This window comes from Camelus dromedarius, chromosome 19 (assembly GCF_036321535.1).
Source record: "Camelus dromedarius isolate mCamDro1 chromosome 19, mCamDro1.pat, whole genome shotgun sequence".
In the NCBI taxonomy this organism is placed as follows: Eukaryota; Metazoa; Chordata; class Mammalia; order Artiodactyla; family Camelidae; genus Camelus; species Camelus dromedarius.
Window position 1 is genome coordinate 19,597,286 of NC_087454.1, and position 20,221 is coordinate 19,617,506.

Genomic DNA, 20,221 nt, shown 5'->3' on the forward strand with positions numbered 1-20,221 from the left:
TGTAGAGCACCAGTGGGCCAGGCAGTATGCCAGGCACCAGAGATAACAGAGCCAAAACCAATGAATTTAAGATCTACAGTGGGAGGCATGTTCATCAAGAAATCACAACTTCACGTGAAGCACTTGTCCAAAGTGCAATGAAGAAGCGAGACCTGGTGGGAGAGTATGTAATAAAGGCAGTCTGGGAAGATGGCAACGGGGACAAACTGAGGACAAGCAGAAGGTGAGGTGGGAGAGCATTGTCCAGGCAGAGGTGTTAAGAGGACGTGGGAAGAGTGGGAGGTGAGGCAGGAGGAAGAGGACCTCGACCTCTCGGCCTTGCAGGATGTAAGGGTCTTTTGGAAGTGGCAGTTAGAAGGTTACTTGAGTAGCCTGAATGAGTCGTGCTGGTGGTGTCTTGGGTAGCAGAGTGGGGAGAAAAGTGGACATTTGGAAATAAGGGATCAAAATGAAAGTATTTTAGGTTTCTCTGGGTCATTCTGGCTTGCATAACCAAGTACCCATTTAGACAGAAAGGTATTAGGAGAAAAACAGAATGCCTCTAATTGTTTTGGAATGGTTGAGTCTGAGCTGCCTTTTAAGACATTCAAGGAGAGCAATTAAGTAGTTGGGTATACAGGCTTGGTACTCAGATTAAAACTGGAGACGGGGGAGGATATAGCTCAGTGGTAGAGCGCATGCTTAGCATGCATGAGGTCCTGGGTTCAATCCCCAGTACCTCCATTAAATAAATCTAATTACCTCCCCCCAGAACAAACATGAACTCCCTACAGAATTGTTACATTAAAAATAAAAAACTGTAGACATAAATCTGAGTTATCTGCGTGTAGGTAGTGGTTGAAGCCATGAGCATGGATATATTCATTCACTCTAAATAAACACCTACTATGCCCCAGTTTATCAGCTTTAAGTTCAGTTGTAACAGAAACCAAAATAAGTCTTAAAGCAAGATAGACGTTTATTATTCAAGTCAAGAGGTCATACAACACTTGTGTGACAATCATGCCACCACAAGGTCCTCAGGTATTCAGAACACCTCCTCCCCCCAGCCCTCAGCTCCATGATTCTTGGGGTCAGACCCTCCTAGTCACAGTCTGAAGTGAAGCTCTAGCTTGTTTATTTATCCTCCAAGCCTCAGGATGGAGGAAGGGCAGAGGAAATTACCAAGCTAACCTACATGTTAACATGTTACTGGCCATAACTTAGTCCTGTGGCCAATACCTAGCTGCCAGTGAGGCTTGAAAAGTACTCTTCATCAGGCAGCCACGTGCTAAGCAAACAATTGGCTTTTCAGCGCCAATGTGTAAAAACATTAGGGTAGGATGAAATCCTCAACCAGCACCTCCCTGCTAAACCTTGGGCATGCAATAAGAGAATAACACAGTAAACGTGTCAATGCCCTCCAGCCAGAGACCACACAGGAACCATCTATAGTTAAACAAAGGTGGGTCTGTCACCTGCAGAGATCTCATTAAGAGAGGATTAGGAATGATAGGATTAGGGGTTTATGTTAGGTGATTTGGGGGAAGATTCAGGGAAGTGGGGAATCTGGGTTTATAACCTGCAGAGATCTCATTAAGAGGGAGGGATGACAGGATTAGGGTTTGTGTTAGGTGATTTGGGGGAAGATTCAAGGAAGTGGGGATTTGGTCTATATTGGGTGCTTACAGGCAGGGGGTGCATTTCTATGTACATTTTAGTAGTCATCCTTTGGTATCTATCATCCTTTGGAACTCCCTCATATGCCAAAATCCAAGGATGCTCAAGTCCCTTATATAAAATGGCATAGTATCTGCAGATAACCTACACACACACACACACACACACACACACACGTACACGTACACGTACATGTACACGTTCTCTCCTGTAATACTGAATACAATGTAAATGCTATGTAACTAGTTATAAATACAATGTAGATGCAAGGTAAATAGTTGCTGGTCTGCAGCAAATTTAAGTTTTGCATTTTGGAATTTTCTGGATATATTTTTTCCCCTAGCATTTCAATCCTAGGTTAGTTGAATCCGAAAATGTGGCAGCTGTAGACACGGAGTCTCATCCAGAGAGGAGGAATGAAACATGGCAAAAAAGCAGCCAGGACTCATTTTGGCTGAGAGGGACCTATTTAGCATTTATGGTTTGTTTAGTGACCTTGTTTTTTGTCTGCGCTTTGACAAGGTTATAGACTTTGTCTTAACCTCATCACAGTCACAGATTGGCCTTGTCTGACATTGGTGTTCTGTGAGGTTATGTTCAATGTGAGAACATCACAGCCTTGATGTGAGGGCCAGGTCAGCTCTTGGCAACACCAAGGCCTAACTGTTAGTGTCAGGCCAGTTCCCAGTTGTCAGGGGCTGTTCTTCCTCAAAGGTAAGCAAATGAATAATTACAGGTTGTGATTAGTGATATAAAGAACATAATGGGGCACTAGAGAGAGGATAATGGTTGGGGGCTACGTAAGATGTGGTTAGGATAGACCTCGCCAAGGAGTCTGTAGCTGAAATCACCTGAGAGTGTCAAATGGGAAGACAAGAGGGCCTAGGAATTAGCCTAGAGGAAAGCTGATATTTAATGGCCAAGGGAAGAAGGACAAGGATGAGCCTGACAAGGAGACTAAGGCGGGATGGCTAGAGAGGCAGGGAGAGATCTTTAGAGTGTGGCATATTCTGGTTGCTAGCTCCATGCCGGGTACCATGCTAAGTTCTTCCCATTCATTGTCTTATTTAAGCCTTACATTCATCCAGTGAATACTCAGTGCCTATTCTGGGCCAGGCCCTGGGATGTATCAGTGAAAAAGACCAAATTCGGGCCCATATAGTGCTTTAGTCTATTGGGGATAATAGGCAATTAATGAGCTCTACCACTGGGCTCTATTACCCAGTAATATAATCTTAAGACATAAATGCTGTGAAGAAAAACAGTGAGGGAAGAGGCTAGAGAGTGACAGAAGGAAGAAAACAGGTCATTACTACAACAGATAGGGCTTTGAGGAGGTAACATGTGAATAAAGGCAGAAATTAAGTGAAGAGGCTATCATATGAATATCTGGAGGAAGTGCATTCCAGGCATAGGGAACAACAAGGGCAAAGGCCTGGAGGCAGGAATAAGTTTGAGAGGTTGAAGTAAAAATAGAAGGCCAGTGTGTCTAGACAGTAGGAGATGAGATCAGGAAGTTCAACTAGAGATCTCAGAAAGGATGCCGGGTAAACAGTTGGATTCATGAGCCTGGAGTTTAGGGCAGAAGTTGGGATCAATAAGAGACATTTGGGAATCTTCACCAGTTATGGATGGTATTTAAAGGCATGAGACAAAGAAGAGTGTCAAAGATTGAGGCTGGAGGCACTTGAACATTTAGACTTCAAGGGGAGAAGTCAGGAAAGGAGAGAAAGGGAGCAGACAATGAGATGGAAAGCAAACCTGGAGAGAACTGTGCCCTTGAAGAAAGCAAAAAGGGGAGGGAGTGACCATCAGTCAAATGCTGCTGGGGAGTGAGTAGGATAAGGACAGAGAACTGGCCCCAAACTGTTGACCTTGGCAAGAGTGGATTCAGGCAATGGTAGGGACAAAAGCATAGACTATAGTAGTTTAAGGAGAGAACGGCAGATAACAAGGCTATTGGGAACGCCTTGCTTACACACCTATTCAGTGGTAGAATTAGAAGTGAACCCAAATCTTGATTGTGTTGGTGATTTAATGGCTGTATACATGTCAAAACTTATCAAAGTGTACACTTGGAAGTTTATTGCCTATTTGTGCAGTTTGTCATATCTCAATTATACTTCAGAATAGCTGTTATCAAAAAAAGGGGGGAGTGAACCCAAGGTCCACCGCATCGTGATTTCTGTTGGGCTAGAGTTCCTCCTGGTTTACACCTCTACACCTCGGGGTTTTGTGACACATCTGAACGCTAAACCGACAAGGCCTCTTCCTGAGTTGGTGGACTGCGCCTTTCTGTCGCTAACCAGACGTAAGGGGCAGGCAGAAGGTAGCGTTCAGCTTAAAAAAAAAAAAAAAGAAAGGATGCTTCACCCTTTCGAACTAGTCGGAAATTACTACGTTCAGTACTTAGTCACGGCATCGCGGAGTTCTCAGATCCTCATAAAGTCTGCTGATGCGACCGGACTAGGCGGACTCCGGTCACGCCCCTTCATTGAAGGTCACGCCCCCACTGGAAGCAGACACGCCCCCAAGATGATGGTGCGGCGCCCACGTGCACCGCCTGGGGGCGGGGTCAACTGTGTCTAGAGCCCGCCTGGTTCCGGGCCCCACGCTGCCGGAAGCGGAAATAGCGCCCGGCGCAGCTTGAGTTGCAGTAACTGCCACCGCGATGCCGAAGGCGCCCAAGCAACAGCCGCCGGAGCCCGAGTGGATCGGGGATGGAGAGAGCACGACCCCGACAGGTGAGGCTGGTAGGCAGGAAGGGAAGAAGAGAGGAAAAAGAAGAGATGGAAGTGTCCGCGTGTTTTAGGAGAGAGTCACGGGGCGCGAGACTGACCCGGCCGTGCGGGGATACTGCGCATGCGTGCAGTGGACTGGGACGAGTTTTCCCTGGCCGGAGTGCTTTTGAGGTGCGGCCGAAAGAAAAGGTGCCGGGGTGTCGCGCAAGAGCTTCAGTGAGCCTGGGCAAGAGACTAGGAAGAGCATATGGTACGGAAGGAGAGATGGGGAGCAATGGAGTTGTTTTTTTGGAGGTACTGCGGGTTGAACCTAGGACCTCGCGCATGCTTAGCACACGCTCTACCGCTGGGCTCTACCCCCACCCCAGTAAACACCTGTTTTTAACTGTGCAGTGTATCTATGGTGCTTTAGGAAGAGAAGGAAAAACTATGAAGACATCCTCCCAGACTTGAAGGTACTTCAAGGGGGAGATAAAATGGACACAAATAAGCATAGCAGGTATACAGTGACTAATTTTACATATATTGGATGCCCACTATATACCCGGTACTGTGCAGAAGAACTGGAAGCTTAGAGATGAAAGATAAGCCTTGCTTATCTAGAAAGGGCAGGTCTAGTGGAGGGGACAGAGCACTAATTGGAGGCTGACCGAGTGCAATGAATGTGCTTGAGAATGTCAAGGAACTGGAGAAGAGAGGAGCAACATCTGCTCGGATAGGGTGGGGGTGTCATCCAAGCCTCCCAGGAATTTGTGATAGCTGAGTTCATTCTTGAAGGATCAGTATGAGTTAGCAAGGGGAAGAATATTCCAAGCAAGCAGAGGATGCAGTTAGTGCAAAAGTGGAGATGTAGTTGAGCCTGGCTTGTTCCCCGTATTTTGTGACTGGTGTGATGGTGTTTGAAAGATGTGCAGGAGACAGATGATGAAAGGCTTTATACACTATTCCAAGGAGCTTAATTCTAAAGACGGTAAGAAAAAGGACCCATTGAAGTGTATAAGAAATGATTAGGCAGGGAGACCATTTAGGAGGCTCTGGTAATGATCCAGGTGAGAATGGTAAGAGAATAAGCGAAGGCAGTGAAGACTCAGAGTTACGAAGGAAGTGGCATTGACTAGAACTACATGAAGGGAGAGGAATTAAGGATGACACTCAACTCAGTGCTGTTAATTGAAAGCAGTAGTAGGCTGTAGAGCGGGGAGCCGGAAGAGATAAGATCAGCTTTTGAATGCTGAGTTGGAGATTTCTGGGGAATTTCTAAGAGGAGATGGCAAGGAGAGTTTGGTGCTTGTGGAGAGAGCTCTAGACTAGAAGTAAAGATGCGGCTGAGTGTAGTTGAGGTGTTAAATACAGGGCATCCCATAGAGAGTGTAAGCGGATTGAAGCAAAAAGAGGTAGAGGATGGGAACCCCAAAGAACCTCAACAGTTAATGGAAGAAAGGTGAGGAAGGAGGCTGAGATAAGACTGAGAAAAGCGAGCAGCCTCTTCTCTGAAACTGGAGGCAGACCAGCAGTAGCAGGATCCCTGATGTTAAGTAACAGCAGGAGAGGAGAATTAAAAGGATGAGGAGGTACGTAAGTGTCAGAGCGGAGATTGTAAGGTTGAAGAAAGTGCTTTATTTGGTTTTGAACTTAGGAGCTGCTTAAGTGATGTACTAAAAGGAGGAGTCATTAGAGGAGGAGAAGTGGAGGATACTTTAGCCACACTTAGCCTTTTCCTGTTCCTTGGTGATAATCCTTTCTTACACTTGAACCTGTACACAGGCTTCTCTTCCTTTGGTCAGGTGGTGTGGTTGCCTTAGTCTTTGGAGAGAAATTAGTGTCTGAGTCACTTCTCAGTGTTGTCAGGGTGAGCTGACCATTCCTTTTTCTGTACTACAGTGGGTTCTCCCTCTTAATGGTTTTAGACTTAGACTCCTTGGAATAGTGCATAAAGCCTTTCATTATTTCTGCTGCACGTCTTTTCAGTTCCATCATGCTAGTCACCCAATACAGGGACCAAATTTTGAAATGTGTTCAGGATGGAGGATGCAGATTAAGCAAAGACAGGTGTAAGCATACCTGAGAGTTAACCAAGGAGCAGGGAAAGACCAGTGTCCAGAACACAGGTATGAGTAAGGAAACAGAGGTACAGCAGAAAAGATAGGATGGGCCCTTTTAGTCTGTGAGGCCCTAAATTATAGGGATTTTCATTTGTTATCTCCAGTTTTAGGCATTGTAGATGTTCGGTGTCTGAATAAATGATTACTGTGGACTACATGGGATTCTGGTCTGAGAATACTTAATGTGGTAGATAGCAGAAGGCCTTTGTTTTTGGGATTTTGAGGGGGGGGAATGATCACAGGAGTGCTTTTGGATAGAATTGGATAGCAGTGGATGGGTGGGATGGTTTGGGAGGTGAATGTGATAGTGGATCGGCTTGGGCATGATGAGAAATCACAAGGCTGCTGGCTGCCTCCCAGTCAAATGTGAGTGGGAGAGGGAGTTAGATTTGGTCCCTCCTTCAGGGAAACAGGGGTGGACAGAATGGAGAAGCTGAAATTTGTTCAGTCAGTAAACTTCTGTCGACTTCCCACATTGCTCCCTGGGAACATGAGCTAAATGGTCCCTCTCTAGGATGGAAGACAGACACCCAGTTGAGTGTGACACAGTGCGATTTGTGCTTGAGGTGTGAGCAGAGCAAGTGCGCCACAGACCCAGATGTTTATTGACTTACCAGAAAGCTGTGTTTCCATGGTCTGCAGGTCCCCAAAATGACACACCCAGACTGAATTCGTAATATTTTTGTTCTACCTTTCTCCCCCATAGATGGTAGGGGTGGGGAGAGAGGTCCTTCTCTTCCAGTATATCCTGAGTTAATAACTGGTACCACTAGCCCAGCTAATTCTGCCAGCTAAAAACATAGGAGTCATCTCTAAATACCCCTTCTTACTGCCCACCTCTGCCGTCACTCTCTGGATTCTCCTCTGCCTCACACTGCCACCCTAGACCAAGCCACCATTGTCTGTCCTGTGGGGCAGTGCAAATGTCTAGGGAGTGATAGTTGAGCTAGGAAAACAGTAAAATGGAGTGGAGGCCACTGAGAGCTTGTTAGATGAGATCAGGCTGCTTTGGAATTTGCAGATCATCATTCACAATTTCTGCTTAACCTTCTAGACAAAGTGGTGAAGAAAGGGAAGAAGGACAAGAAGACGAAAAAGACGGTAAGGCAACGAGGGGTGAGGGTGAGAGATGACTATGGGTGTTTCTGAGCAGAAGGTGGCCCTATGAAGGCAGTGGGGGTCTGAGGGAGGGGAAGGGGTCATGTCAGCAGAGCAAGCAAGGTGGGTCTGGAGTGGCAGGTCCGTGGGCTCATGTGAGGCAGCAAAGGGCTTGGTTGGTCTCTGAGCTGTGTTTACCCAGATCTTAACTCCCTTTGTAGTTCTTTGAAGAGCTGGCAGTAGAAGACAAACAGGCTGGGGAAGAAGAGAAGGTGCTCAAGGAGAAGGAGCAGCAGCAGCAGCAGCAGCAGCAGGTACCAGTGTCCGGACCTACCAATCCACCCGGGCATCTTAGGTCCCCAACCCCTCCGCAGCCCACATCAGTTGGCTCGGCTGATAGGGAACTCTCTCCAGGGCAGAAATACAGCAGCAGCCTGGCCTTCATTCTCGCATTCTGTTTTGCGTTCAGCAGCAAAAAAAGAAACGAGACACCCGAAAAGGCCGGCGGAAGAAGGATGTGGATGACGATGGAGAAGAGAAGGAGCTCATGGAGCGTCTTAAGAAGCTCTCAGTGCCGGCCAGTGACGAGGAGGATGAGGGTAAATGCCCTGAGGGAAATGGGTACTGGAATCCCTGAGTCATGAAGGGTCACAGACTTCATTCCTTGCTCTTGAAGTTGGATTAGATAGAGGAGCTGGATGTAATTCTCTTTCCTGTCTCATCTTCTCCCTTGTCATTTCAGTACCTGCCCCGGTTCCCCGAGGAGGGAAGAAAACCAAGGTAAGCCATCTATCTGTGTGGTAAACAGAGACTCCAGGCGTGCAGCCTTGACCATCCTGCTGACTTCTCCGGCCCTTTCATTCTCCAGGGTGGTAATGTTTTTGCAGCCCTGATTCAGGATCAGAGTGAGGAAGAGGAGGAGGAAGAAAAACATCCTCCTAAGCCGGCCAAGCCAGAGAAGAATCGGATCAATAAGGTGAAAGCGGTGGCTCTGCCCGTCACTCCCACCCCAGGTGGCACCTTCTAGCCACCGTGTGGTCATTCCCTGCCTGCTTTTCCTGCTTTTAAACTAGCTCTCCTAGGTCTGTCTTGCTTATACTGTCAAAATCAGCTTTTTAAAATACTTTTCATCACTGAGAAATCTACAGTGGTGTTGCTGCTTTCAAACTCAGAATCTAAAACAAAGGCCTTCAAGTCTTTGCTCTTCCACTTGGACCCCTCAGCAGGGTTACAGGACTCTTCATATACCTTTCAGATCAGCCTGATCACATCTTGGCATCCAGTCTGACTGTGTGTTGAAGCCTTTGTTCTTTATGGTGTCTCTTCCCTTTTCCCTAGAATGCCTTGTCCAAGCCCATGTCCATTAACTCTTCTCGAGATTCACCCTCTCCAGGAAGCCTCCAGTGTTAGGGCTGCCCGCTCACGTGGCTCACTTGCCTAACTCACAGTCCCTAAGCTGTGCTGATACTCTCTAGTCGTCTCTTCCCTATCTAGTCTCCAGCTGGAGGCTAGCGTTTCTCTGGGTCTCATTTTCTCCCTGGCAAACTCAGTATCGTTAACTACTACTCCTAGACTCCATAGAAATGCCTGTTAAGCTACAAGCTCGCAGATTAATTTGTGTCTGTGTCTTCCCCAGGCTGTATCTCAGGAACAACAGCCAGGGCTCAAGAGCAGAAAGGGAAAGGAGGAGAAGTCAAAGGGGAAGGCCAAGGTAAGGGAGTATTGGCAGGAGGAGGGTCTGGGTCTTAGGAATCAGAGCATGTCATCCGACCTGCTGTCTTTTCCCTGATAGCCTCAAAATAAATTTGCTGCTCTCGACAATGAAGAGGAGGAGGATGAAGAGGAAATAACAAAAGAAAAGGAGCCTCCCGGGCAAGAGAAGGAGAAGGCCAAGAAGGCAGAGCAAGTGTGTACTTTGGTGTCGGGGGAAGGTGGGCTGGGGGACTCGGGCTCTGTGGCCCTTGGGGTGGGGCAGGATCTGGGGGTGCTCCTACTGTCCAGAGCAGGGGTTGGCAAATTTCTATAAATGGCCACATAGTAAATATTTTTGACTTTTTAGGCTACATACCGTCTCTGGTGCATATTCTTCTTTTACGTTTTTGGAGAAACCCTTCAAAAATGTAAAAACTATTCTTAGCTCAAGGGCCATAATTTGCAACTCCTGATCCAGAAAGAAAAGGACCTGGGCCTTTGCCTCAGACAGTCTGGGTTCTGGCTCTGCCACTCACCGACTGTGTGACCTTGAGTGCATCCTTCTACCTCCCTGGGTCTCAGTTATCTCATCTGTGTGAACTAGTGATCTCTGAGCTCCCCTGTACTGCTAGCACTTGCCAGTTCTGTGATTTTGCTGGATTTCTCAGTGGATGTATATTAGGGCTTCCAGTTCTTTTTTTTTGCAGGTTACCATTTAGGCCACAGAAACTCATTTGATACATGAGGAAAAAGAGCCTGTTCCAATTATTCTACCTTCAGTTACATTGTATTGGCCATTACATCTGTAGGTGTATACACATTGTTACCTGTCATACACACACACATACATACAGACTCATCTCGTCTGTCCTGTATGTTTCCTGGGGCAGAAATGGAGAATAAAGAGTGGCAAGGAGACCAGGGTGGGTATGAGAATGAGAGTGGGTCTGCCAAGATATTTCAGGACAGCTGGCTGTTGAACTGGGGGTAGATGATGTGAAGTCTGAGTTCTGGAAGGGATCCCTTGTGTTTTACTATCCCTGGTTCTCACAGGGCTCCGAGGAAGAAGGAGAAGAGGAGGAGGAAGGGGAGTCCAAGGCTGATGATCCCTATGCTCACCTTAGCAAGAAAGAGAAGAAAAAGCTGAAGAAACAGGTGAGACCTTGGGTTCTTAGTGGTTAAAGGTGGGAGAATTTGATTTTTTTTTAAATTGTAATGCTTCAGGTAGGGGACGGGTGAATTAGGGGACAAGAAGAGAGCTTTGGGTGCTCCTTCAAGTAAAACAGTTGGAGTAAGGAAAGGATTATGTTCTGTGAGTCTTGGCTTGGTGTCTGATGACACAGGGCTGTATCATGGTGATGGGATGCTGGCAGACAGTGGCCTCAAAAGTGATTTTTTTCCCTTTCTTCTCAGATGGAGTATGAGCGCCAGGTGGCTTCATTAAAAGCAGCCAATGCTGCTGAAAATGACTTCTCTGTGTCGCAAGCAGAGGTGTCCTCCCGCCAGGCTATGTTAGAAAATGCATCTGACATCAAGGTAGGTTCGGAGGGGGCCCCTCCTGCCAGTTGGCCCAGGGACCTGCCACTTCTCTCCCCTTTGCCAGAGTGGCTGTGGCAGCCGAGGAAGTGGGTATGGGAAGAAAGCTTGGAAGTGTTTTCCACATCTTAAGTTCTGCCAGCTTGAGGGAGAAGATAGTTCCCTTCCCTTGGAGGGAAATAGGGTGGGGCGGGCTGGACCGGCTTAGGGTTTGGAGACTCCTGCTAGAGGCAGTGCATGGGGCCAGGGACTGGTGTGTTGAGAGGAGGGGTATTATGCTGGCAGTCTCGGTTTGTCGGAGGCTCCCCTGCAGGAAGAAAGCTGTAGTTGCTGTGTGGAAGGGAGAGTTCTCACGTGCTCCTTCCTTCCCTGACCACTGCAGCTGGAGAAGTTCAGCATCTCAGCCCACGGCAAGGAGCTATTCGTCAACGCCGACCTGTACATTGTCGCTGGCCGCCGTTACGGGCTGGTGGGACCCAATGGGTGAGGAGAGGCGGGGCAGGAGATACGTGAAGAGAAGGGCTGGAAGGAGAGGAGACCTCCTTCTGGTCTCTGGTGGCCTGGTCCTGAAAGTTCTCATTCCCCAGCAAGGGCAAGACCACCCTCCTGAAGCACATCGCCAACCGAGCCCTGAGCATCCCTCCCAACATCGACGTGCTGCTGTGCGAGCAGGGTGAGTCCTGGTGGGAAGGCGGTGAAACCCAGGGGCTTGACAAGGGTCTGCTGGGGTAAATAAGCCAAACAAGGCTAGAAGAAACCATGGTTGTGGAGTTGGAAAGGTTACCTGGAGAGACTGGGAACTGGGAAACAGGTGCTAAAGAAGTTGAGAGAAGAGAGGAGAGACTGGAACGGGTTTTATTCGGGACAAGTGCGGAGAGCCAGGCAGGGCCAGGCAAAGCAGAAGGGAAGAGGGAATAGGAGCCTTGGCCCTCGAGACGCCCTGACTTCTCCCCCGGCCCCCAGAGGTGGTAGCGGATGAGACGCCAGCTGTGCAGGCTGTTCTTCGAGCTGACACCAAGCGGCTGAAACTGCTGGAAGAGGAGCGGCGGCTTCAGGGACAGCTGGAGCAGGGTGATGACACGGCTGCCGAGAGGCTGGAGAAGGTAGAGGAGATGGCGCAGGGGACACTGCTGAGACTGGGGTCCCGGGACCTCCAAACATGTGTCCTCTTCTCCCTCCTCCCAGGTCTATGAGGAGTTGCGGGCTACTGGGGCGGCTGCTGCAGAGGCCAAAGCCCGCCGGATCCTGGCTGGTCTGGGCTTCGACCCTGAAATGCAGAATCGACCCACACAGAAGTTCTCGGGGGGCTGGCGCATGCGTGTCTCCCTGGCCAGGTGGGCTCCCCTCTTCACCACCCTCCCTTCCAGCCTTCATCCACCAGGGTCCTTCCCTTTCTGTTCTTCCAAGGCTGTAAGGAGGTTCAAGGCCGACTTCTCTCTCCTTCATCATCCACGTTGTCAGACTCAGGGATTTTCCCTCTACCTGGGAGTGTATTCTCAATTGTCTCCCAAAGGGGAACTTCTCTAAGAGGCTGGGAAGGAGTGGTCGTGGTCTCAGGCTCCACTCAGCAGAGGCTCGTCTGGGCACTCTGAGCAAGGACCTTCCTCCCCATGACCCCACACTCTGCTGCCCCACCCCCTAGGGCACTGTTCATGGAGCCCACGCTGCTGATGTTGGACGAGCCCACCAACCACCTGGACCTCAATGCTGTTATTTGGCTCAACAAGTGAGATGCCCTTGATTACAGTCTTTGCATCTTTGGTTCCCATCCTGCCCCTGACAGCTCTCATACCAGCTTTCCTTCTTTTCTTGCCCCTGTCATCTGTCTCCTTTCCCTAACTTAATCCTAATTTAGCCACTGTAACATTTCCACACTCTTCTCTAAATCCCAGCTACCTCCAGGGCTGGCGGAAGACGCTGCTCATCGTCTCCCATGACCAGGGCTTCCTGGATGACGTCTGCACCGACATCATCCATCTCGATGCCCAGCGGCTCCATTACTATAGGGGCAATTACAGTAAGTGGGGTTGTGTGGGGACCTGGTGGGAGGAAAGGGATGGTGCCTTGAGAAAGGCCTGAGAGGGAGGGCCCATAGGGATGCGGTGATAAGCTGAACCTTTCAGAATTCTAGACAGTGACGCCCACCCCCCTTGTCCCTCGTCCTGGTTCTCCCTCTGCTGGGGAGAGGGACAGCCATTGATGCCCGTCCTCCCTGTTGCCCCAGTGACCTTCAAGAAGATGTACCAGCAGAAGCAGAAGGAACTGCTGAAGCAGTATGAGAAGCAGGAGAAAAAGCTGAAGGAGCTGAAGGCGGGCGGCAAGTCCACCAAGCAGGCGGTGAGCGCCTGGGTCTTCCGGGCGGGGGCTCTCCTGAGGAGGAGGCCGAGGGAGCGGGCCTCTGGGGCCTGGCCTGCCTTTCGAGGCGCTCCCTTCCCCTTCCTCCCCAGGAAAAGCAAACAAAGGAGGCGCTGACGAGAAAGCAGCAGAAGTGCCGGCGGAAAAACCAGGATGAGGAGTCGCAGGAGGCCCCCGAGCTCCTGAAGCGCCCCAAGGAGTACACCGTGCGCTTCACCTTCCCAGACCCGCCGCCGCTCAGCCCGCCGGTGCTGGGCCTGCATGGTGAGCCGCCGCCGCCGCCGCCCTCCGCCCCCGCCGGCCTCGCGGGCTCTGAGGGGAAAGTGAAAGGCTGCTCTTGCTTTCTCAGGTGTGACGTTCGGCTATGAGGGGCAGAAGCCGCTCTTTAAGAATCTGGATTTTGGCATCGACATGGACTCGAGGAGTGAGTTGGCGGGGGAGGCTCGGGCCGCAGAGCGGGAGCCCCGGGGACCTCAGCCCTCTGACCGCCTGTCTCCCCCACCTGCCTGGCAGTCTGCATCGTGGGCCCTAACGGCGTGGGGAAGAGCACCCTGCTGCTGCTGCTGACCGGCAAGCTGACGCCCGTGAGTCCCGCGGCGGGAGTGTGGCCGCTCCCCGGAGGCTGGACTCAGGGAGCCCCCTCCACCACGCGAGTTAAATACAGAGCTCGTCAGGGGTGGTTCATTTCCTTAAGGGGTGCGGCAGAGGCGAGCAGTTCAGATCAGCCAGAGAAGAGCCAGGACGGTTGGGGCCAGTGCAGGGGCTCCCTACACCCCACCACGTGTGTTTTGGTCACACAAGAAATGCACGTCCGTTCTAGAAGTGTTAGAAGTTATGTAAGACAGGGAAAAATGTAGAGGTAACCGCTATTAACTTTGGTGGCTTGCTTTCTCCTTTTTCCTTTACAAGTTTATATATATATATATATATATATTAAACAAAAGTGGCTACTATGTGAATTGTTTTTTAGCCAGCTTTTTCCAGATGATACACATCATTTTTCCACGTTGGTAGTCGTGTGGGTGAATTCATTTCTTATGGATCTATATAATTTCTTTGATATCAGTCATTTAGAGTATTTCTGATTTTCCACTAAAGGACAATAGTGCAGCAAATAGTCTTACTGTATCTGTTCATGAACTTAGTTTTTCCTTAGGATAAATTCCTTAGAATTGCTTTGGGGACTTTGGTGGTGTATGTGGTGCTTAGGCAGGTTGTAGCTGTCTACACCCTCCAGTAAAGTGTTGAGAGGGCCTACAGAGAGCAGCTCCTCAGAAAGGTGTTCCTGCAGCCTCACACACAGTGTCCCTCCCTCCCCATCCGAGGTGGAACCCTGAAAACGTGCAGTTCCTGAGTCTCACAGGAAGGGTGGGAGGGGGTGGTTCTTTGGTGGTGGTCAGTCTCTCCTGGTTCTCAATCTCTGCCTTTTGTTTCCCCTTCTTTATTCTCTTGCTTCTGATTTCCTGGGCGTGTCTTTGTCGCGTTAGGAAGAACACCCATGTCCCCTTTTTCACCTGGCTCGTTCCCAGCCCAATCCGGGGATTTGTCTCCCGTTCAGAAAAGCTGGGGCCAGAGCTGCAGCACCCTTCCCTTCTTATCTTCCCACTTGCTTTTTCCTTGCAGACTCGTGGGGAAATGAGAAAGAACCACCGCCTGGTGAGTTGGCTTTGGGAATTAGGGGGTCAGAGGCTGACAAAGGAAGTGTGACTTTGACTGACCACCCCCTTCTCGTCTCGGGCAGAAAATCGGCTTCTTCAACCAGCAGTATGCGGAGCAGCTACGCATGGAGGAGACGCCCACGGAGTACCTGCAGCGGGGCTTCAACCTGCCCTACCAGGATGCCCGCAAGTGCCTGGGCCGCTTTGGCCTTGAGAGTCACGCCCACACCATCCAGATCTGCAAACTCTCTGGTACCAGGGGTCCCTCCTTAACTTTCATATCTGTAGGCTGCACTTAGAGGCAGGAGGGAAGAGGAGCCAGGACTCGGGGGACCTCAGCGCTCACACAGACACACATTCGGGGTTTACCTGCAGAGGTGTCAAATGGTAAAAGGGGCGACGGGTCTCCTTTTCCTTTGCTGCAGGCGGGCAGAAGGCCCGGGTTGTGTTTGCGGAGCTGGCCTGTCGGGAGCCCGATGTCCTCATCTTGGTGAGTGAGCAGAACTGTGGGGCGGGGTGAGGGTGTCAGACAGGAAAGGGAGGAGTCGGAACGCTTAGTCATGGGATGCTGCCTGCTTGTAGGACGAGCCCACCAATAACCTGGACATCGAGTCTATCGACGCCCTGGGGGAGGCCATCAATGAGTACAAGGGTGGTAAGTTGGCACGGGGCACGCCCTCCTCCTCCTCCCCTTGGGGACCAGCTGTGGTGTCCTTTGGCCAGGACTCCCTCGCCTCAGCTTCTCATTCCCCTCTTCCTCCTTTCTCCCCGCCCTCCTTCCTCACCCTTGTTCTTCAAAGCTGTGATCGTCGTCAGCCATGATGCACGACTCATCACCGAAACCAACTGCCAGCTGTGGGTGGTGGAGGAGCAGAGTGTCAGCCAGATCGACGGTGACTTCGAAGATTACAAGCGGGAGGTGTTGGAGGCCCTGGGTGAAGTCATGGTCAGCCGACCCCGGGAGTGAGCTCCCCGTCCTGGAAGTCCCCTCGCCTCCCTGGCTCTCCTCGGAAGCCTGCCTCTGACCCAGCGGCCACTCGGGCACATGAAGAAGGAGCGTGATCTTGATGTGACCAGGATACCACTTTGACTGCTTTTTCTCTGAAAGACTTGTCTGTTCTTCTTCTCTTCAGATAACTGAGCTGGCCTTGGCCTTGAACTCCCTCTGTACAGACAGAGGTGACCTTTGTTACCATGGGGTTCCATCCAGCCAGCCTTACGTGGCCAGTTGTCTGAGACTCTGTCCTCACTCAGAAGCCTATCTCTGGTCCACCTCAAAGCTTCAGGCCCCACCGCCACCCCGGTCTGTGAGTGGTGCTGCTCTTTTCTGGTGGACTCAATGCTGACTTAACTGATAAACTGCTGTTGCCGCTCGGAGCCAGAGGGGAGTTCTGAGGCCTGTGCTGTGTGACCCAGGATTTGGTGCTTGCAGCCTCTAGTCTGGCTGGGGACTTGGGGGCAGGAAAGGAACGCTGCTGAACTCAAATCTCCCTTTACAAGAGGGAGAAATAAACGAAAGGAGTTGCCGCCACCCTGTCACTGTTTGGAGACCTGACACTGTTCTTAGTCTGGATTTGCTTTATTCAGTTTTCTGGCAGCATTTAGTACCCCCTCTCCCCACCAGGACGGGAGGCTGTGACCCACAGTCTCCCGCCTTGGACGCTTGGGTTTCTCACTGTCCAAATTCTGCCCTGTGGTCAGGGAGCAGAGTGCTGATCCCCCTAGAAGTTACTATATCAGCCAACATGTACAGCCCCGTGGGGTGTGAAGAAGGGAAAAGACAAGGTCTGCCTTCATGAGTAGTCTAGCTAGAGAAGACTTGGAAGATGAGAGGAGTGTATAATGCGATGCGACTAAGGGCCAAATGTGTGGTGCTGTCGGTGTTAAGTGGCCACGCACTCACAGAAGGAAAGATGATCCAGAACTTGGTTATTTGGTGGGATCGCTTGAGGGTGGACCCTGAAAAATAATGAGGATTTGAATAATGAAGAAGAGGGAGCCATTTTTGGAACCTAGGGAGAGAACAGATCTAAGCCTTGGAAGGAAGAGAAGACTGGGAGTTGAGAGAGCATGGCTGGTGTGGCTGCTTATTAGAGCAGGGTCGGAGGGCAGGGTCGGGAAGTCACACCCCAGTGGCAAGTGGTTGATGGTGATATTTGGGTAGTGATGGGTGAGGTGGACCAGAAAAACTTGTGGGATGGGCACCCTAACTTGTGTTGTGCTGATGAGGTAGTAAATCCTGAATTAGGACACAAGGGAGAGGGATGGAAAGGAGAGGACAAGTGGGAAGGGCCAGGTGTGGGAGCTGGAGAGAGAATAATCAGATGCTTCCAATTCTAGGGAGATTATGAGGAACCATTCAAGACTTACTGAGTTGGGACATCAAATTTGGAGAAATTATTTTCTGGCCAAATAACACCAGATGTCGAGTACAAGGTTTATATCGAAAGTGAAGGTTTGGTGTGGAGATAGTTGTAGAGGCACCGTTGGGTATATTAGAAATAAAGGGATGCCCCTCTTACAGAATTTGAGGGAAAAAAATCAGGGTCTTGTGCCAAGTAAGAATTAATCTCCATTCCATGAAATAGGTCTGTCATTGAGTAGTGGGAGCGGGCTTCAAGCCCACTGTTAATGGTGTGGCCTCGGACTCAGCCTCTTGGTACCTGTTTCCTCATCTGTAACAGGAAGGTGATAAAAAGTACCTACCTCATGGGGTTATTAAGGGATTAGACATGTAATTATTTGTGAAGTGCTTTTTTTTTTAAACTTTTGTTGCCGTGTGTTTCACGTTACACTTTACACTTGGCACTGGAAATTCCCAGTTCACTAGTCTAGATGAGATGATACATAATATATATAGGAATGTTATAAAATGAATACCAGAATTTCACATTTCAAGTTTTTGATCGCTAGTTTCACTAGATACTTCAGGTGCTCCAAAATAACTTCTCTTCATGTACACAAATTTTATTTCTTCTCTCACTGTGTATAGTTATGCACCGAGATAGGGGCAAAAGGATGCCGCTTCTCCAAAAAGAGCAGCATGGAAATGGGATGCAAAAGGAAAAAAACAACACATTTACATGGTTATTGAAAAATGGGGTTTCACTAACAATTAAATATTTTTATTCATGAACAACCTTTATCATCTATGAATCATGCAGTAATGTCATACATAATGAGCAGCATAGAAATGTTTTTAGAAGTGAGTGATTCTTGTTCACACCTTCCTAATGAGGAAACAGACTCAGAGACGCTAACCTGGTTGTGGTCTCCCTGCCTGAGGGGGTGTTCCTGGGGCGGTGGCCCTTGTTTTCTGACTCTAGAGCCCTGGGCATTCTCCCTCCTCTGTAGAAAGTGGGCAAGAAGGATGTTTGAGGGCAGTGGTTCCCAAAGTGCTGGACCTGCAGCAGCAGCAGCAGCATCGCCTGGAGTTTGTTACAAGAGCAAAGACAGGAACTGAGGGGTGCCTCTGGAGTACACCAAAGGGAGCGGGGTCCTCAGAGAGAAACGGTGGAGGGAAGGCTCCTCAAAGGAAGTAACAGTGAAAGCCGAGGCGTGGAGGTGGAGAAGGAACCAACTAGATGAGCGGGAAAGAAGAGCCTTGGTGGAAGGGGCCAGATGTGCAAAGGCTCAGAAGCTGGAAGGAGCTTGACTAGGACAAGGAACATGGCCTGAGCTTAGAGCTTAAGCAGGGGCTGGGACACATGGCCGTATAAACCTTGGTAGGGACTTGGGATGCGGTTCTAGGAGCAATAGGAGGCCGTCGGTGTTTACCCAGGAGTGTGAATTGACCTGGTTTTCTTTTTTCTTTTTTTTTTTTTTAACATTTTTTTTATTGAGTTATAGTCATTTTACAATGTTGTGTCAAATTCCAGCATAGAGCAGTTTTTCAGTTATACAGGAACATACATACATTCATTGTCACATTTTTTTTCACTGAGCTACCACAAGATCTTGTATATATTTCCCTGTGCTATACAGTATAATCTTGTTTATCTATTCTACATATGCCTGTCAGTATCTACAAATTTTGAACTCCCAGTCTATCCCTTCCCACCCCTCTCCCCTGACCTGGTTTTCATTTTGGCAAAATTGCTTTGGCTGCTGCACAAAGAATGGTGGGTATGGGGAGACAGAGGGGATGGCAGGAGAGAAGTTAGATACTCCCTCGGGAAAGAGGAGATACCCTCCTGCCTCTAAGAAAGGAAGAGATAATGTAGACTCCGCTCTTTTCAGGTAAAGAGAAGGGGAAATTGTGCTCACATTGGATGGGGTTCATTTTCTCACATTGGATGGGGGAGGTTTGGTGCCAGAGAATCAAGAAGAGTTAGAAGTTTGCCAAGCACCAGTGAGTATATTGAGTCAGTGCTAATAATTTGTAGTGGGCCAAGATGGTAGGATTTCGTGATTTTTTAGTGTTTGTTAGGTTACTGTCTGGGAGCAGAAGTGGGAGAAATAGAATAGTGATGATTCAGAACTGGAGATGGAACTGGTGAGCTTAGGGAGGGGTTGACAGAATGTTGAGAGTTGGAAGGGTGTTTGGGGAGCAGGGAGTGGAAATTGGATAAGAAAGGAAGAACAGACCAGCTGAAATGGAGGTTCCTGCAGGGTTTGGTGAAGAAACAGAATGGGTTAATGGTTTGGTGAAATGGATGAGATGCTCAACCTCTCTCTCCCTGCCAAAAAGAAAATAAAAAATCATAAGTAACAGTAACTTTGGATTTTCATAGAGAATTTGAAAGAAAAATGGCTGAACATGTGTTAAGGCAGAAAAAAAGTAAGCTCTCTCGACAGGTTCTTGTGGCCTGTTGTAGGAGATGGAGAGATGGTGAGAAGCAGGCCATGGATGGAACCAGAAGGAAAGAAACGCAAGTTTAAGAATTTTTCATTTTTTCCTAATAGAGCCGGGTACTTCATTGATACTTCACTTCTTACCTTGGCCCTTAGATTATGTCCTCTTCTTGGGTTCTCTTCGAGTGCAAAGAGCAGAGTAGGCTAAGTGACTGAACACCCTCTTTTCTGAGAAGAGGCAAAGTTGGAGGATCAAATTGGCCCGGACGATTTTACTTGTTGGGGGACCTGTGAAATTTAGAAAGTTGCTGCCCTCTTGTGGCCAATCCTGGAAACAGCCAAGAAACGCGTTCTAGAGCGGTGTTTCCCAGATCAGCAACACCTGGGAACCTGATAGAACTGCAAAATCTCAGAATTCATCCCAGGCCTACTGAATCAGGAATTTTGCTGAATCCCACCCCCAGCCTGCCCTTTAACAAACCCTTCAGATGATTCTGATGAACGCTATTCTCAGCCCCCGCCCCAACATCCCCATTTTCCCTTTCCCTCCAAAATGTAATTTCCAATTACAAGAATAGCAGAACTT

At 49.2% G+C, this 20,221-nt stretch overlaps 1 protein-coding gene and 1 non-coding gene across 3 annotated transcripts; both read left to right on the forward strand.

The window, feature by feature from the left end:
* The first annotated feature begins 650 nt into the window (after positions 1-650).
* On the forward strand, positions 651-723 carry TRNAA-AGC (transfer RNA alanine (anticodon AGC)). The gene has a single exon. It is a non-coding gene; the product is annotated as a tRNA-Ala (tRNA).
* Positions 724-4,279: 3,556 nt separating this feature from the next.
* On the forward strand, positions 4,280-16,372 carry ABCF1 (ATP binding cassette subfamily F member 1). 2 transcript variants are annotated; one of them, XM_031435363.2, is made up of 25 exons: positions 4,280-4,403; positions 7,557-7,603; positions 7,822-7,914; positions 8,070-8,199; positions 8,343-8,380; positions 8,469-8,576; positions 9,237-9,311; positions 9,393-9,506; positions 10,346-10,447; positions 10,706-10,828; positions 11,211-11,311; positions 11,416-11,501; positions 11,792-11,931; positions 12,014-12,162; positions 12,471-12,554; positions 12,721-12,845; positions 13,053-13,165; positions 13,276-13,447; positions 13,533-13,607; positions 13,697-13,767; positions 14,807-14,839; positions 14,925-15,093; positions 15,267-15,331; positions 15,424-15,496; positions 15,642-16,372. In XM_031435363.2, exons 1-25 carry the CDS (start codon positions 4,331-4,333, stop codon positions 15,806-15,808), a joined length of 2,526 nt encoding a protein of 841 aa, XP_031291223.2. In that variant the 5' UTR covers positions 4,280-4,330; the 3' UTR covers positions 15,809-16,372. The 2 variants fall into 2 exon arrangements, with proteins under 2 accessions (XP_031291223.2, XP_064332351.1); XM_064476281.1 differs by having other exon boundaries at positions 8,073-8,199.
* Positions 16,373-20,221: the final 3,849 nt, after the last annotated feature.